This window comes from Lonchura striata, chromosome 3 (assembly GCF_050655825.1).
Source record: "Lonchura striata isolate lonStrDom1 chromosome 3, ASM5065582v1, whole genome shotgun sequence".
NCBI lineage: Eukaryota > Metazoa > Chordata > Aves > Passeriformes > Estrildidae > Lonchura > Lonchura striata.
Genome location: NC_140705.1, coordinates 101,934,753 through 101,951,397, shown reverse-complemented (window position 1 = coordinate 101,951,397; position 16,645 = coordinate 101,934,753). Strand labels below are relative to the sequence as shown.

At 40.1% G+C, this 16,645-nt stretch overlaps 1 protein-coding gene across 5 annotated transcripts in view; it reads left to right on the top strand.

Annotated features, from left to right (window-relative positions):
* Nucleotides 1–4,315: 4,315 nt before the first annotated feature.
* The window catches only part of UBR2 (ubiquitin protein ligase E3 component n-recognin 2), a 55,256-nt gene continuing 42,926 nt past the window's right edge, over nt 4,316–16,645 (top strand). For 3 of the 5 annotated variants that reach the window (XM_021547608.4, XM_021547609.4, XM_085575981.1), the window contains exons 1-5: nt 4,316–4,504; nt 9,580–9,839; nt 12,221–12,299; nt 13,666–13,779; nt 16,489–16,616. In XM_021547608.4, coding sequence (XP_021403283.1) covers nt 4,427–4,504; nt 9,580–9,839; nt 12,221–12,299; nt 13,666–13,779; nt 16,489–16,616 — 659 coding nt within the window. In that variant the 5' untranslated portion in view covers nt 4,316–4,426. Of the gene's footprint in view, nt 4,505–4,653; nt 9,840–10,616; nt 10,711–12,220; nt 12,300–13,665; nt 13,780–16,488; nt 16,617–16,645 lie in introns of those variants that run through there. The other 2 variants (XM_085575979.1, XM_085575980.1) reach the window with 2 other exon arrangements.

Genomic DNA, 16,645 nt, shown 5'->3' with positions numbered 1-16,645 from the left:
TCAGCATAATTTGTCTTTGGAATTGGCAGCACAGAAATAAAAGAATTACCATCTGAATTTATCTGAAGACTATGAAGGAGATGGTGACTACAAACCTACCTCATCTGGCACTGAAGAGGAAGGGAGGAAAACCATGTAAATGATAATGGCTTTTAAAATTGTATTTGCTATGTAAAAATCACTACTTTGGTCATTCAGTATCTACTAAGCAAACAGTTTCATCAAAATTACTGTTACTGAAAATACAAACCGGAATTCTACATTTAGATACATACTTTTTTTTAGTGGAAAGGGTTGCTGACTTAGGGAAGATTTAGGAGATACAAATGTCTTTTCAAAGTGATGGTTTTAGATATAGGTATGTAATATCAACTTCATGCAGCAAAATGATGACCATTTGCTTTAATAGTTAAACCTCAAATTAAGTTGCAAATGCATCATTGTTTTAGTGAACAGCCACGGAAGTGCTTTTAAAAAGTTTTTTTAACTGTACCAGGAAACATTCCACAAAGAATTGAAGCATTTCTGAATCCTTCTCACAAGACTCACCTTTCATAATGATTTACAGAAAACTCCATTAAATAGCATGTTGTTTTTCTGAGTCTTCTTTATAGACATTTATCCCCGCAGTCTAGATATGCAGTATTTTTATATTTACATTCAAATTAATACAATTATGTCAAATTGACTGCATCTAAGGTACAATGAACACACCAGCAAACCAGCTGCTTAAAAATTCCCTCCAACATCCCTTTACCTCTTGATTTCATCCATTTCTAATTGAAAATGCAACAGGCCCTGAAGATGATCACGTTCAAGCAGCATTCAGCCAGGATAACAAGAATTATTGTATGCTGAGCCTTCTGGAGTGTGCCCTACTGGACACAGCTGGGCTTCAGCTTGGCTGCCATGGGTGAGTTCTGGTGCATCAAGTAGCAGTCTTCTAGTGGGTGTTTCATTAGTACCTTCTAAAACAGATTTAAGAAAGGAACCATCAGTATCCCCTGTGACAAATATTAATTTCCTCAGTTATGCCTATTGTGCTGGTTTAGGATGGAGTAGAGTTATTTTTCTTCCCAGTGGTTCTCTAGTATGGGGCTCTATTTTGGATTTATGCTGATAATATGGGTTGATAATATGGAGATGTTTTTTGTTATTGCTGAGCAGGGCTTACACAGAGCCAACGTCTTTTTTGTGCTGCCACACTGGTAAGGAAGTTGTGGGTGCATGGGGTATTGGGAGGAGACACAGCTCGGACAGGTGACCTCGACTGACCAAAGGGATATTCAGACCATAGGATGTCATGCTCACTGTACAAAGTGGGGGGCAGCAGGAACAGGAAGGAACTTTTTGAGTGATGGTGTTTGTCTTTCCAAATAAATGCTACATGTGATTGAGCCCTGCTTTCCTGGAGATGGCTGAACAGCTGCCTGCCCTTAGGAAGTAGTGAACTGATTCCTTGCTTTTATTTGTTTATGAGTGCAGCTTTTGCTTTACCCATTAAATTGTCTTTATCTCAAGCCACAAGTTTTCTACCTTTTACCCTCCCAATTTTTTCCCCAATCCTACTGGTTGGGGGGTAAGCAAGTGGCTGTGTGTTGCTTGGTTGCCGTCTGGGGTTCAACCAGGGCACCATTGTGTTCCTAATGGACACAGCATTTATTAGACCTCAATTAAATTAATTGAACCCCAGTCAAACTACCATTTAGGTTTTGGTTTCTTTATTTTTTTCTCCTTTTTATTTTTTAATGGCAGAGGCAAGCAGTGCTTGAACAGACAGGTCAGGAGATGAAAGAGGTATAGATGACATCTGCATCTTTCATAACCATGGTCTGTAGCATTCTATGGGCTATCTTTTGTGTTGAAAGCATGGTGAGACCCAGAAACATCTCAACTAGAGCAGAGAAATGCCATGAAAGTTTAATATTAACCCTACTGAAACATTAAAATTGCCTCGATTTCTCTTTTTCAGTAATACACTTGGTAAGAGTTAGGCTTTTTGGCAGAAGATAAAGGCAGTCTCCTAAACCTTAATTATTACTCCTGAGTTTGAATGGTGTCTTTGCTTATGAAGTAAATGACACAGGCTAAATGTTATGGAAAATTCTTCCCAAAGTTGTAGAAAAAGATACTCAGGAAATTGTTATGTTCATATAGAAATAATGGCTTTGCAGGCTAATTTCTGTTTGTGTTGCCCACTTTACTAGGTAAAATAAGATGCCTTTCACATTAGTAAACTCCAGGATTTTTCTAACATTTTCTTCATGCAGCCCAGAAAGGGAAACAATTAAGTCATACAGCTTTCCTTCACCCTGCGCTATTTTCCAAAGAAGACTCATCTTCTGTATTCCTTAGGCATGCACAGTGCATGAATGAGAAACAGCGTGGGCTTTACTGATCTTCTAAGGAATATATAATTATTTTCTGTGTTTTAAGAACAATTACTTAAGAAATGGAAAAGGAGATAAAAATATAGTAAAATATGTACCCTGCATATAGGAAGGGTACATACAAAAGGAATTTATACTTATTCTTGGGAAATTTGATATGTAAATTATTAATTGAGGAGAGAATGAGGGAGAGGAAAGGAGATAAAAAAGGGAAGAAGCAACTATGCATACTCACTGTGAGAATGCTTACCAAGTTTTAAGGAATATAAGATGTGAAGTGTCATTCACTCTCAATGCACAGCTTTTTTAACTTAGCACTGTTTGGCAAAGGCAACATTTCAAGGTGCCTTTAGCTGCAGGCACCTGCAGGCAGTTATGACTTGGTCTGCCTTTCCTACATATTTATTCCCCTCCCATGCATTGTCTAGATTTGGAAGTGTAAATTCTCCAGAGCAGAGATTTCCTCAGCAGGATTTGCTAGGTGAGGGTCCTGTTGGATGGGTCCTTATCTCAGACATGAAGGCTGATAGGATGTGCGAGGTCGAAATAGTACTCCTTTGTGCATGATGGTTATGTCCATGCAGAAGTTGCCAGCAAGTGAAGGAAGGTGTGTTTTAAAAACCTCAGCACACTCAGGCGCCCATGGCTGCAGGCACGGTCAGACACGTCTGCTTGGTTTGGGCCCAGCTGTAATTACAGAGGTGCAAGGCAAGCCCATGGGTACAGCAGTGGTACAACAGGTTTTCAGAAAGTCCTCGTAAGATGTCGAGCCTGAATGTGCTGAAAAGGAGTTATGGAGGATGATTGTTTGCTGGGTTTGGTGGTGTTGACTTGTTTTTTGAGAGGCAGACTGGCATCCTCATTTGAATGAGCAAGCCACACCTCAGTTTGGGTTGTCCCCTGGAAGCTGAGCAACAGAATTTATGGCTTCTGCTATTTAGTAATACTTGTCTTAAAGCCACAGTTGCCATGTTCATATAATTTACTGGTTTATTTTCTTTCCACCCGCACTGAATGTTGGAGGCTTCCAGGAAGCCCTCACTGCCCACTGGCAGTGCTGACAAGGGCATTTCAGCTGAGAGGGGCACCCAGCTTTGCCAGCCGCACTGGAAATTACCCCAGTCCCAGACATCGCTTTGCACTGCGGGAGACTGGTGAACGACGAGCTGATGGTGCTAGTGTTCAACAAGCGTCCTTGGGGCCAAGGCAGCCAACAAAATCCTGGAGTGCATAACGAAGAGCATTGCCAGCAGGTCAGGGGAGGTGATCCTGCCCCTCTCTTCAGCTCTGGTGAAGCATCATCTGGAGTGCTGTGTTCGGTTCTGGGCTCCTCAGTACAAAAGAGACGTGGAGCTTCTGCAGCAGGTCACATGGAGGGCAGTGAGGATGACTGAGAGACTGGGGGGATCTCTCTTATGAGGAAAGGCTGAGGGAGCTGGGCCTGTTCAGCCTCAAGGAGAGATGACTGAGAGGTGACCTCGTCAATGTCTATCAGGATGTGAAGGGAGGGTGTCAAGAGGGTGGAGCTGGGCTCTTCTCAGTGGTGCCGAGCAATAGGACAAGAGGCAAGGACTAGAAACTGATGCACAGAACTTCCACCTGAACTAGAGGAAGAACTTTACAGTGCAGTGACTGAGCACTGGAACGGATTGCTCAGAGAGGTTGTGGAGTCTCCCTCACTGGAGATACTCAAGAACCGTCGGAAAGAAAACCTGTGCCGTGTGCTGTGGGATGACCCTGCTTGAGCAAGGGAGGTTGGACCAGATGTGGCAGCTTCCAGCCTGACCCAGCCCGCGAGGCGAGCAGGGCGGGCGGGGGCGGGTCCCGCAGACGGCCGCGGGCACGGAGCGCCGAGCGGCGGCCGGGCGGCGCCGGGGAAGGACTGCAGCCCCCAGAGCGCGGCGCGGCGGCCGGTGACGTGCGGGAGGCGGGGCGGAAGTGTGTGTTCCCCGGGCTGGGCGGCCGCCCGGACCCCGTTCCGGCTGTCCCGGCCTCGGCCTCGGCGGCGCGGGGCAGGGGGCAGGAGGAGGGAGAAGATGGCGGCGGAGCTGGAGGCGGAGGTGCAGGCCATTGACAAGAGCCTGCTGGAGTGCTCCGCCGAGGAGATCGCCGTGGTGAGGCGGCGGGCCCGGCGCGGGGAGGGAGCGGGGGCTCGGAGGCCGCGGCAGGCACCGGCCTGGGCGCCGCTCCCGGGGCCGGGGCGAGGCCGCTCCGCGGGGCGAGCGGGCTCTCCGGAGCGGAGCCGCCCTCTGAGGGCAGCCCCGGCCGGCAGCGCTGTCCCGCCGCGGCCTCGGCGCGCTGTCGTCGCCAGCGTCGCTGTTGCCGCAGCCGAAGTCCATGGCAGCGATCAGCCAGCTTTTCTTGTTGTGCCGGCTGCCGCAGGTGGCTCCTGGAAGCCGCCTGGACGTGGCCATCCCCTGCCGGGGGCGGCCGGGCATCTCGCCCCTTCCGTAATTGCTTCCTGAAGTTCCCTTCCCTCTGCTGCCCCTTCGCCTCTCTCTGCCGGCAGTCACGCCTGGACCTGAGCAGATCCCCCTCCCTGTTAATTTAGGTGGATGTCTGACCCCAAATACGCTGTACAGTGTTGAAGTGCCATTACAGGGTTCTTCCTTCCTCCCCACTATTTAAGATGCGGTTCTGGAAAAGCTTGCAGTAGTTAATCTTAGGATTATTAGAATGGGGTGCTTGTAGAGGAAATATTAGTAAAATCAGTGTAATAAATGAAGAAATCTACTTCTCTTTATATACTTTTCCTGCTTTTACAAATAGTAGTTGAAAGAGGAATGTAGTGTCGAAGGTAAAGTCTTAGGAGTAAGTTTTGTTTCTAACATAAATGTTTGTCCACTTAGACACTTGGGCATTTGAGGAATTGGATGTATGTGTTAAACGTATTGAGACTGCTCATGTGCATATTGGTAGGATAAAACCTTGAAGAGCTGTCTGTGTGTGTCTCAGTGGGAATTACATTGGCTGCTTTCCAAATGAAAATAAAAGACTGTTATAATTCAGATTATCCTCAGATTATGCTTGTATATCTTCAGTGCAGACAAACGTATGATTAGATGGGCAAATGTGTATAGTTAGCTATATCCTAGCTAGTTTAGCTCCAGGATTAGTCTTCCTTCTTTTCTACAGCAAACCAAATAATTTCATCAAACATTTATAAAGTAGTCCAAATTGAGCCCAAATTACCTTTTCTGTGTGAATAGCAGATGGTTTTTTTGGGTCACACTGTAGGTAAACTCAAGGCAATCATGCACCCAGGGGAATGCGTTTAGGAATTTGCTGTAGGTAGCAGTGCCAGCTTAAATGTAGTCAAATCTCATTTTTATTATCTGTAATCACCTGCACAAGATCCAATTCTGAAATCTATCATTCAAATCTAGTGGGTTTTTCTGCCTCCTTTGCTGATAGCATTACTTTGCCGATAGCCCAGTATTTACAAAACAAATACCATCCCAAAGCAATAGTTACAGCACTTAAGTCTTCAGTTTGTTGTGGTAACAACTTAATGATAAACTTCCAAAGAACAAAAATAATAAAAATAAATTCTCTTTAACATAACAGGAACCTACATTGCAAGTATTTCTTTTTTCATGTAGCTAAAAAGCTCATAAATCATAGCTTTTAGCTTTTGAAACAGAGAAGTGAGTTATTTTATGGCTTATTAGTATTCTACGTTTTGTTCTCCTGGTGTCTCTTACTTAGATGGGAATTTAATAGAAACCCTGATGAACCATTAGGTATTTATTTATGTAAGGTGTTTGATCAATACTTTGCACATTCTTTTTCTCTCAGGGCAGTTAAAGTTGTTGCAGGAGAATAAGTGTGAGGAGGGAGGAAGTGAAGAGGAGCACACTTCCCTTTTTAATAAAAAACCTCTCTTGGGAGAGTAGAATGTTAGCATTTCTTGCATGTGATTTCAGGTTAGAGGATAGACAAACACTAATTGAAATCTTGCCTAAATGCAGAATGCTTTTGTGAAAGAGCAAATTCCGAAGTTTTGAGTAGCTTTTCTGGAGTTCAGTGCTCCCCAGGTAGTGATTTAGAAAGACAATGCAACGTATGTATACCTATGTATATATTTCTATTTACAGTCTTACTTGCACAACAGACCTTTGCAGACCTTCCTGGCAGCTCTTAGAGTCACATCTGTTTCCTTGTCCTAGTAGCCTGGATTTCCTTCTGGTATTATTTCATCCATGATCTGATTTCCAAAGCTGTATGCACGGTTGTGTGTATAGAACTGGCTTCACAAACAGATTTAGGTGTGATGATGTTCATCATTGCCACACCTAACTCTCACATAGCTACTCCCAGAATTTTTGAGATGGGAAAGCCATTTACTTGAGGAACAAGAATTTTCTGTGTCTAGGTATTCGTCTGAGCTTGTAGTGTAGCTAGTATGCACTGTGTGTTTTCTAGATAGAAATTAGTAATATACTGCTGAATTAAAAGACTGATGTTAAAGATATTTTGCTGAAAAATTCCTGCAGTTTAATAACTAGCATATGCTATAGAAAATAATGCAAAACCAAGATTATTAAATGGAAATCATGGAAATGATTAAGTCACTGCCACTGTGATTGGGTCGGTTCCTGGCAGTAGTAGCAATTTGGCAAAACTGATGAAAGGAGAGGAAAAGATGAATGAACTGGTGAGAAAAATAAATTTTTTATTTAAAACTTTACCTTTTTTTTGGCTAAGGCTTTTTGGCATCCTCTTCCCATGGAATTCCTTGGGAAAAAACTGGGCTTTGACCATCAAAGCTAGATGAATGTAGAAAGATTTAAGCAGTTCAATCATTATTCTAAGAAGTCAAACTTAGGAAAAAAGAAATGAAGAATGCACCCTGACAAATTAGGGTTTTTTAAAATACCAAGTTCTACTTCAGAAAAACATACCTAATAAATGGAACTACTTCAATGTATTAAAAAAAGGCAAAAATGTAGCCAGTCTGCACAGATGCTCAGCTGACTCTGAATGTCTGTATCCTGAGGAACTTACTACAACTGTTATCTCAAACATAAGTTCTTTAGAGTAAGTTATAAATAATTCAGAGTAAATCAAGCTCTAACATTTGATCACCAAACCCATTTATTTTGGCATAATGAATTCTGTGTTTTCTTGTACAGTTTTAGGTTGATTTTGAACTCTTTTTTTGAAAGTTGCCAGGGGGCATCTGGTTGTCACATTTACAATGAAAAATGGCATGCTGAGGCTGTTTATGTAACACAAGATTTAATCAGTGGACACTTGCAGTATTTGCTTGCTCTTGTTTGTTCCTTATAAAAACCTTGCAGATTTAACTTACAGTTTAAATCTTTCTAAATTTGTTATCCCCGAGGCAAAAATAAAACAAATGTTGTCCTAGAGTATTTTTTTTATTCTGTGTGTATATACCAGGGGGAAGAAACCAAATTAGGAGAAGCTGTGAGTTTTTAAGTGGCTTAGGGCAGTTCCATGGTTTGATGCCATTTAAAAACGGCCAACATTGTTTTTTACAATTGATTGACTAAGAGAATTGTAGTGAGTTGGCCTCGGCTGGGTGCCAAATACCCACCAAAGCTGCTCTCTCACTCCTCTCCTGAGCTGGAGAGGGGAGAAAATACAACAAAAGGCTTTTGGTGGAGATAAGGAGTGGGAAAGGTCACTTACCAATTACTGCCATTGGCAAAACAGTCTTGACTAGTGGAAAAATTTATTTCATTTATCACCAATCAAATCAGAGTAGCGTAATGAGAGATAAAACCAAATCTTAAAATCACCTTCCCCTCATCCTTCTCTTCTTCCCTGCCTCAAATTTGCTTCTGTTTTCCCTATCTCCTCCCCTGAGCAGCACAGGTAGATGCAGAATGAGGGGTATGGTCACTTCCTCAGGTTGTCTCTGCACTCCTTCCTCCTCAAGGGAAGGACTCCTCACATCCTTCCTTTGCTCCAGTGTGGGGTCCCTCCCATGGGGACAGTCCTCCATGAACTTTTCCAGTGTCAGTCCTTCCCATGGGCTGCAGTTCCTCATGAACTGCTCCAGCCTGGGTCTCTCACAGGGAGTGCAGCCCTTCAGGAACAGGATGCCCAGTGTGGGTTCCCCGTGGTGTCACCAGTCCTGCCAGCAAACCTGCTCCAGCATGGGCTCCTCTCTCCAGGAGGTCCTGCGTCCTGGAGCCTCTTCCACTGTGGTCTTCCCATGGGTCACAACCTCCTTTGGGCATCCAGCTGCTCTGGCATGGGATTCCCCATGGGCTACCAGGGGATCTCTGTTCCCCACTGAACCTCCATGGGCTGCAGGGGAATCTCTGCTCTGGTGTCTAGAGTACCTCCTTGCCCCTCCTTCTGCACTGATTTTGGGGTCTGCAGAGCTGTATTCTTCAATATTCTTACTCACATCTCCCAGCTGCTCTTTTTGTCCCCTTAACTATGCTATTCCCTATTTAATGTGTTATCCTAGAAGTTCTACTGCTGTCTCTGATGGGCTCAGCCTTGGCCAGCTGTGGGTCCATCTTGGAGCCATCTGAGGTTGGTTCTCTCGGGCATGGAGAAGCTTCTGGCATCTTGAATAGAAGCCAGCCTGTAGCCCCCTTGCTACCAAAACCTTGTCTCACAAACCTAGTGCAAGAATTCATAGATCTAACATCTCACTTGAAATAGTAATTCAGATGAGTTATTTTGGTTGAAGGAGAAATGAAAACTCCCTCATTTTCACTGGTGATTTGTTGAAATGAAATGAGAAAGGGACTGTTACCTAATGCTGTGTTTGCTTTTCTCCATGTACTTTTTGTCTCTGTTCCTTGCCAACTTCAGGCTCCCGCTGATCCTCTGTGTCCCAACTGGCAGCATCTGTCTGCACTCCAGCGAAATGTGACCAACGTAGTCTAGGCTGTATCCTAAAAATCACTGCCGACATTTTACTGGTCATTCATCCTGGAGGAAAATTTTACTGAATTTTTCTCTTAAATCTTCTCTATGTCAAAAGGATAAAATGTGTGAGCAAGGAAACAAATTATTCCTTTCCTAACATCTGTCTTTTGTGATAATTTAGATTTAGTACTTAGAAGGAAGCATGACTTTCTAGTTTTGGAATGACATTTTAGATATTTCATGTAGAAATAAAATAACCTAAATGGCTAGAACTATGTTTGGTGTGTTTATTAATGAAGAATTTGTGTTCTCATTTCTTCTAATATAAAAGAAATGGCTGCAAGCAAACGACCTTCAAAAAGAAGTGTACCAGCATCTGGCCTATTATGTACCAAAAATTTACTGCAGGGGTCCCAACCCTGCCCCTAAGAGAGAAGACATGCTGGCACAGCACGTTTTGCTGGGACCAATGGAATGGTATCTTTGTGGTGAAGATCCTGCATTTGGTTTTCCAAAGCTTGAGCAAGCAAACAAACCTTCCCATCTGTGTGGCCGCGTCTTTAAAGTGGGAGAGCCTACGTATTCTTGCAGGTAGTTCAACTTAACATTGTGAAGTATTTATGATTTGTGAAGTTATGGAACATTTTACAATAAGAATATACTGTCCTAATGAAAAGTTAATTACTGAAATATATTTTTAAAGTAACCTTGCAGTCTTTCATGACAAGCGGGATTGGGGAAAATTAACACTACAGATGTATAAATGGAAAAATATTAATTAGTATAATGTCTAATGTTTTCTGTACAAAAGAAATGCAAGATTAAGAAAGAATTTGGGGTGACCTTTCAGGTTGATTTAAGGGCATTAATCAGAAGTAAGCGGGCAAGTGAATGTGTGTGTATTTTGGGTGTTTAATATCAGCTGTTAGTGTTGATCTTGTCTTTTAGACCTCTTTCCATGACCTGCTAAACCAAGCTATCAGATGCTTAAAACAAGCATATCAGCTTCTAGCTTCTTCCCTACCTCTATATCTAGATCTCTCTAAAAATACTTAATGCTTGAAAGAGAACAGGAAGTTCCTAACCAATTAAAAGTATTTAAAAGAATCTTCAGTTTTAAGCCATTGTATTACTAGCTGTAGGTTCATTTTCATCTTCTATATTCTGAACTGTTTGTACTTTAAGTTTTGTTTGTGTCACAAATTCCTGTCATTTTGTGTGGTTTCTACCACTCACTGGGACACTTGAACACTTGGTGAGGTAACATGGGGACTGAATGTCTGTCTAATTTCAAGGGTTTATTTCTCTGGGTTTCCATCCTCTTCATTTACAAGGACAGAATGACAGTGGAAGAATTTTTCTTTCTAGTGCTCTCCTCTTCTAGAAACATAATACCTTACTGGCCTTTGGGTTTGGAAATGCTTTGAGACCTCTTTATAATGAGAGAGATAAGCTTAAACTGGTGGGTACTTCAGATTCATACTGAGTTGTTGGTCTTGAAAAAGTAAGTGTGTTTAGAAGAAAATTGCAGAATTCCTAACGTTTTTGTTGCTCCATATGAACAGTGTTTAATCATTAACATACTGATGATGGAGTCCCTCTCTTGTTTTTGTTCATCAAGAAACATTTGATTCTTGCTGTGTGTTAATTTTCTTAAACTTATGGTTGGTAATGAAGAATAATGAGAGTTTTATTTGAGCTTTCGTGGAATACAGCAAAGAATTATTTTCCAAGTCCACATTAAAGCAGTGGATTTTTCTATGCAGTTGTGCAGCTTCCAGGTCAGTTTCTACTTTAGGTATAGGCACAGTTACTTGTCTGAGACATTACTTGATAAATGGTACTGAATTTTTAAATACACTGCCACAAGTTTAGAGCTCTGAAGAGTCAACATTCAATTTTGTAGAACTGATCTACCAAATCCTGCTTGCATGTTGTTGCATTAAGTGGTAGTTTCTTTGGGTTTTTTTAACCTAAAAAAAATAATGCCATGGACATAAACTATTCTAAAAGAGAAGAGCTTTGTACAATTTTGCTTTGACATTTTCATCTTTATTGTCTTCTCTGGAGAAAACACCTGTGCATAGTAAGTCATGGTTGCCTGATGTTCTTCCCATCATTTATTTTGGTTAAATTGAACTAAGAGAATATTGATAATGAGATTTCATGTGATCTCTAGTGTTTTCTTTTAAACAAAATAAGTTGTTTCTCTGAATTTTGGTTTTAATAATCATCATCATAAGACAGACGTTCTCTTGCTATCTATTTTTACATTGCAAAACCTACATACCTTAATCTTGAGGTACCTTGAAGTCAGTTGCATTACAGGAGTTCATGCATTTTCAGTGTTTTTCAGGGAGATAGTTAAATATAATGTTTAATTGTCCCATTTGGTTTAACCCATTTTACTAGAAATATTCCTTCTGTCTAATACAGGAATGTTTGTAGGCAAGACCCTATTATGGTCTCTGATCTCCTGGTTGAGAAAATTGTGTTCTTGCAGCTCATCAGTGAGCTTGTAGGGCTGAACTTGGAAGCAGAGGTTTGATTTAGTCTGCCGCGTGTGATCTTTCTTCCCAGTGTTCAGTGAAAAATATTCTCTGATTGCTGGAGATCATTAATGCTGGTACTCTATACTTGAGAGAACTTACTTGAGTTTATTTTTGGTTATGTAATTCATCTGTTTACTTGCTTATATACTCATCTCACCTCTTGAAGGCAATGTCTGTATTACCCAAACTAGACATACTACCTACACAATATTTTAAAGGCTCTTCTGTTGTGAGAACAGATTTTGTTCTATTTTATTTGTTTCCCCATCTTAAAGCCATTCCTTTTCTCTTTCACAGTAACATATACATTAGTTAGAAGGTTGATATTGGTGATATTTGAAAATTATCTGTTGTAAAATGTGTAAAGGCAAAAGCAAGTGTTTAATGCTTTTTTTTCCTTTCTGTTGTTGCTGTTCTCAGAGACTGCGCAGTTGACCCAACTTGTGTGTTGTGCATGGAATGCTTTCTTGGAAGCATTCACAGAGAGCACCGATACAGGGTTAGTGATCCTGCAGGATAATGACATAGTTATTAGTGATTTTGTGTGTGTGTGTGAAACACTTTCAAGTTTAAGAATGTATACAAAATTTCCAAATGCTGAATGAAAACAAAGTTCTGAATGTCTGCAGTAATCCTATGTGAACTCGAGTGTTTTCATCTGAGTGTAACTTCTGGAAGTTAACACTTTAAAATATTGAGCAATTAAATTTTATGTGCAACAGTTAAGTTCACAAATGTATGTTACTTTTAACACATACCCTTTAGTGAATTTTACAGGTTTAGACTTGGGTTTTGACTCTTGTGTTTGACTGTTTTAAAAAGCTATTGAAAAACCTTTATTAAGAAGTCACTTGTGTGTAAAGCTTAAACATAAAGTTAAAAGAGAAAATGATAACTGTAAATGCTTTATGTTTTAGTAATATACTGTTATTAGTAGTACAGATTAGTTTAAAAAACCCTTCAAACAAAGCCAAGAAGACCTTGGTGTGTTTTTAAACTAAGAAGTGAAAACTACCAGTGCAGCCTTTCTATAAATCTGTTTTTTACCATACTGCACTGCTGCTGATGTAATTCTATTTACTGCATCGTTACACTGAGCTCTAGGATTCAGGAAAAAATTCCAAGCACAACTTTTATCAAGAAACCCAGCCAAATTTGCTGATATCAGCTTACTTCTTGTACATAGGTTTTTACTTCTCAAGCCTATTGAATTAACAAGTCTAGGTAACATCCAAAAGTGTAAGAAAATGTTCTTTCAAATGTCCATCTAGTTTTCTTGATACTATAAGATGTGCCTGTATTAATAGAGTATATTCAGGTATGCCAAAAATTGGTGAAAGAATTCTTCTATGTATCAGTTAATAGGTGTGATTCAAAGAAGTATTATTATGGTTATTAACTTGAGGAGGTCTTTAAAATAAATTTTATTCAAACAGTGTAAATACACCTTTAAAAATTTTCAATGTTTTTTTTATGTGCCTACATATGTGAAAAGTTTAAGTCTCTCAATTCCTTTTGTCATAAAGCACATATTCCACTCACTGTATAATAGTGCCACATTAAATGATTTATCTTTGTTCAGATTAAAACTGTGAGAGTTTGGCATAGTACAGATGCCATGGCAAGTAATAGATTCAGAAAATCTGAAAACTTCAGATGGGCCAGAATGCAAGTGTTTGAAGGTGTTTTGTTGTTCAAGTTTTTTTCTTTTTACATAGGCACACTGATGATGTAGACAGGCTTTCGGCTGTTGGGTGTTGTGATCATAATTTTGTAGTAGAGCTGTGGTGACTCATTTCTTTATGTGCACATATGATATATATGTGCATATTCACATGAACTGCTTTGTTTTTAAATAATTTTAGATGACAACATCAGGTGGAGGAGGTTTCTGTGACTGTGGTGATACAGAAGCTTGGAAGGAAGGTCCTTACTGTCAGAAGCATGAACTTAACACTTCAGAAACTGCTGAAGAGGAGGTAATTACAATTAGGCATCATGTTTCAAAACATTGTTAACTGTGTATATATATAAATCCTTCAACATGAGATTATTTTTATTTAGTATACAGGTATTTAGTCTGCATGAGAGGCTGTAGGAACTTTAATAGTATTATTTGAACCATAGTGTTAGACAAAAATGAATATCTTAAGAAGTTCCTTAATTTTTTTTCTAGTTAAAGGCTTCATTTTATGTTCTTGGTCACCTCTGCAGTTTTAGTTCTACTTCTTTGTTTCTCTGTATATTTGAGAGGTCAAGGGTTTCTGCCACATGCAAAAGAAAACAAGTCTGTATGTAATCATCTGCACCAAGAAGCCAAATTCAGCTGTCTGTGCAACAAATATTCTGATTCTTACTAAAGGGTAGTGCACAGATTTTTAAAACTCAAAATACCTTGCTGTCACAGGAAAGTCATAATGGAGATGTAAGGCAAAGGTATTTAAAAGACATTGTTTGGTATGGAGAAGGTAAATAGAGAACACATCTTGACCACAGAATCAGAGCATAACAACTTGGATGTATTAAAGGCAAAAAGACATGCGACATCTTACAGGAAGAACTCAAGCTGCTGGACTAACCAGTGCAAAATACTATTGTTAAAAGTTTATACATGTTTGAAAGGGAATTTAACGTGGTTGTGGGAGGAAAAATTACCAATGGCAATTTAAAATTGTAGGTAGCATTTTTGGTGTGGGAAGTGTTAGTATCTTAAGTTATTGGAGACTAAAGAAGCATTCTATCTTCTACTTATAATCTTTTTATCTGTTATTACATCTCAGAAATGAGTGTGGCTAATTGGGCTTCTGACCTGGCTACTCACATCTGTTCTTACTTAGTATAACTTCTGTGAGATTTTTTAAAAAGAGAAAATCTAAGGCAAGCACTGGTAGTAATTTTGCTGATCTGATGGTTTGAGTGAGGCAACTGTAATTGTATTTTCAGTGATAGTGGTCTAATATCTGTTCCCACTCTCTCAGCCCTAAGACTCTAGCACTTGGTCTACATGCCAGTTTACATTAGTCAGCAGCCTTAGGAAACTCCTGTTATGAAATCTTGGGTGGACTGCTACTTCTGTGCCCAAAGATATTCACACAATGAATATATTCCCCATAAACCATGGAGGCTGGTATCTCTTATGCCAGTGTTATGTTAGAGGTGGATTAAGGATGGTTTGTTGAGTGTTATTGGAGCCTATTTTCTGCCTTGCCCAGGTATGTGAAAGTGCTGGGAGTGGGGGGATTGCTGATGCTTATGGTTTGCCTTTGCTTTTGGTGGCTGATAGTTCTTCATACCCTGGATAATTTTTAAATGAAGGGAAAAAAAAAAAAACCGAAATGGCAGTTCTTACCACTCTCGTAAAGCTTCCAAATATTCCCAAACAGTCTTGGGGTGCTTATTAGTACAGATGAATCACTGACTGTCAAGAGCCTCCTTTAGATGATGCAGACTTAAGTTGAGAAATTATTATTGTGATCACTTTTATACAGCCTAAGCTGTAGTGAAGCACAGAATTTAGTATTAGGTAAGCCTAAACCAGAAATTGGGCCATTGTTAAATATTTTAATTGTCTAGCACTTGACGCATACATCAAAATATCAAATGATGAATCCATGTCAATGACTCAGTGTATAGTTTATATCCAGGTGACCTGCAGGCTATACAGCATTCCCTGTCCAGGTTTGTAGAAGAGGAGCTAGTTGTTCTCAAAATTTTGATACAGTAAAAGACAAAAAGAGAAGAGGTTTATAATGTTTTCTATTCACCATCCTTGAAATGGACTGGAATGAAATGGCTGTGGTACCTGCACTGTCTTATTCAGAGTTGCCAGTGGTTCTCATTTGCTGCTCCAAAAAGTGGTCCTTTGTCTTTCCAGCTGACATCTTCCTCCCCCTCCACATTCCCATTCCACCAACTTCAGCAGCCTCCATTCTGCTCTGGCACAGAGAGAAGGACAAGTTTGTAGGGGCGGCTGCATTTGTCAAATGGAGATCACAGAGTGGGCACAAATGGGTGCACGGACAAAAGGGGAACAGCTCTCTGTGAGCAAGGCTGAGACGTGGACAGATCATTATGAAACACCTATTTAGATTTCAGCAGTTAATTATTTATATACCACAGCATATAAGAGACGTGCATCATAAATCATGATGCCAGTGTGCTGCATGTTCTATAAACCTGGATAGATAAGACTTATGCCTTTTAATGCATGCTGCATATAAAACAGGACAAGAGATGCATGGTCGTTTGTATTCTGCAGTTTACTAATATTGATAAGTGGAACAAGAAATACAGGGATTTTAAATTATGGTTTTGAAGGCATAGCAGAAGAAGCAGATTTTAATACAGCTGAGGTTAAAGTTCTTCCAAAGAACTATCTTAAAAGGTGTGCAGGAGTGAGAACAAGGAGAGTGAGAATGGAAGAATGTGTGAAAATGTAAATGGGTGATCAGAGGCAAGTTAACATTCAGGTACTGAATGTTAGATTAGAGCTTTGGTGACTGTCAGTGTAGAACTTGAAGAAGAAAACAGGATGATTATTGACTCTGTTCCTTTCAACTGCAAAGTCATTTAAAGAAAGACATCATTAAAGATGCTTACATCATTCTTTGATAAAGGGAGATGCAAGTTTGACAGTTTGTTTTGAATGTAATTTAATTTCTCATTGGCTATTTATATTTACTTTCCAGGATCCTCTTGTGCACTTACCAGAAGATATGGTAGCAAGAGCTTATAATATTTTTGCCATTACATTTAAATATGCAGTAGATATATTAACATGGGAAAAGGAAAATGAATTGCCTGGACTAGAAATGATGTAAGTATAATGCTTGTCTTCTGCCTTTT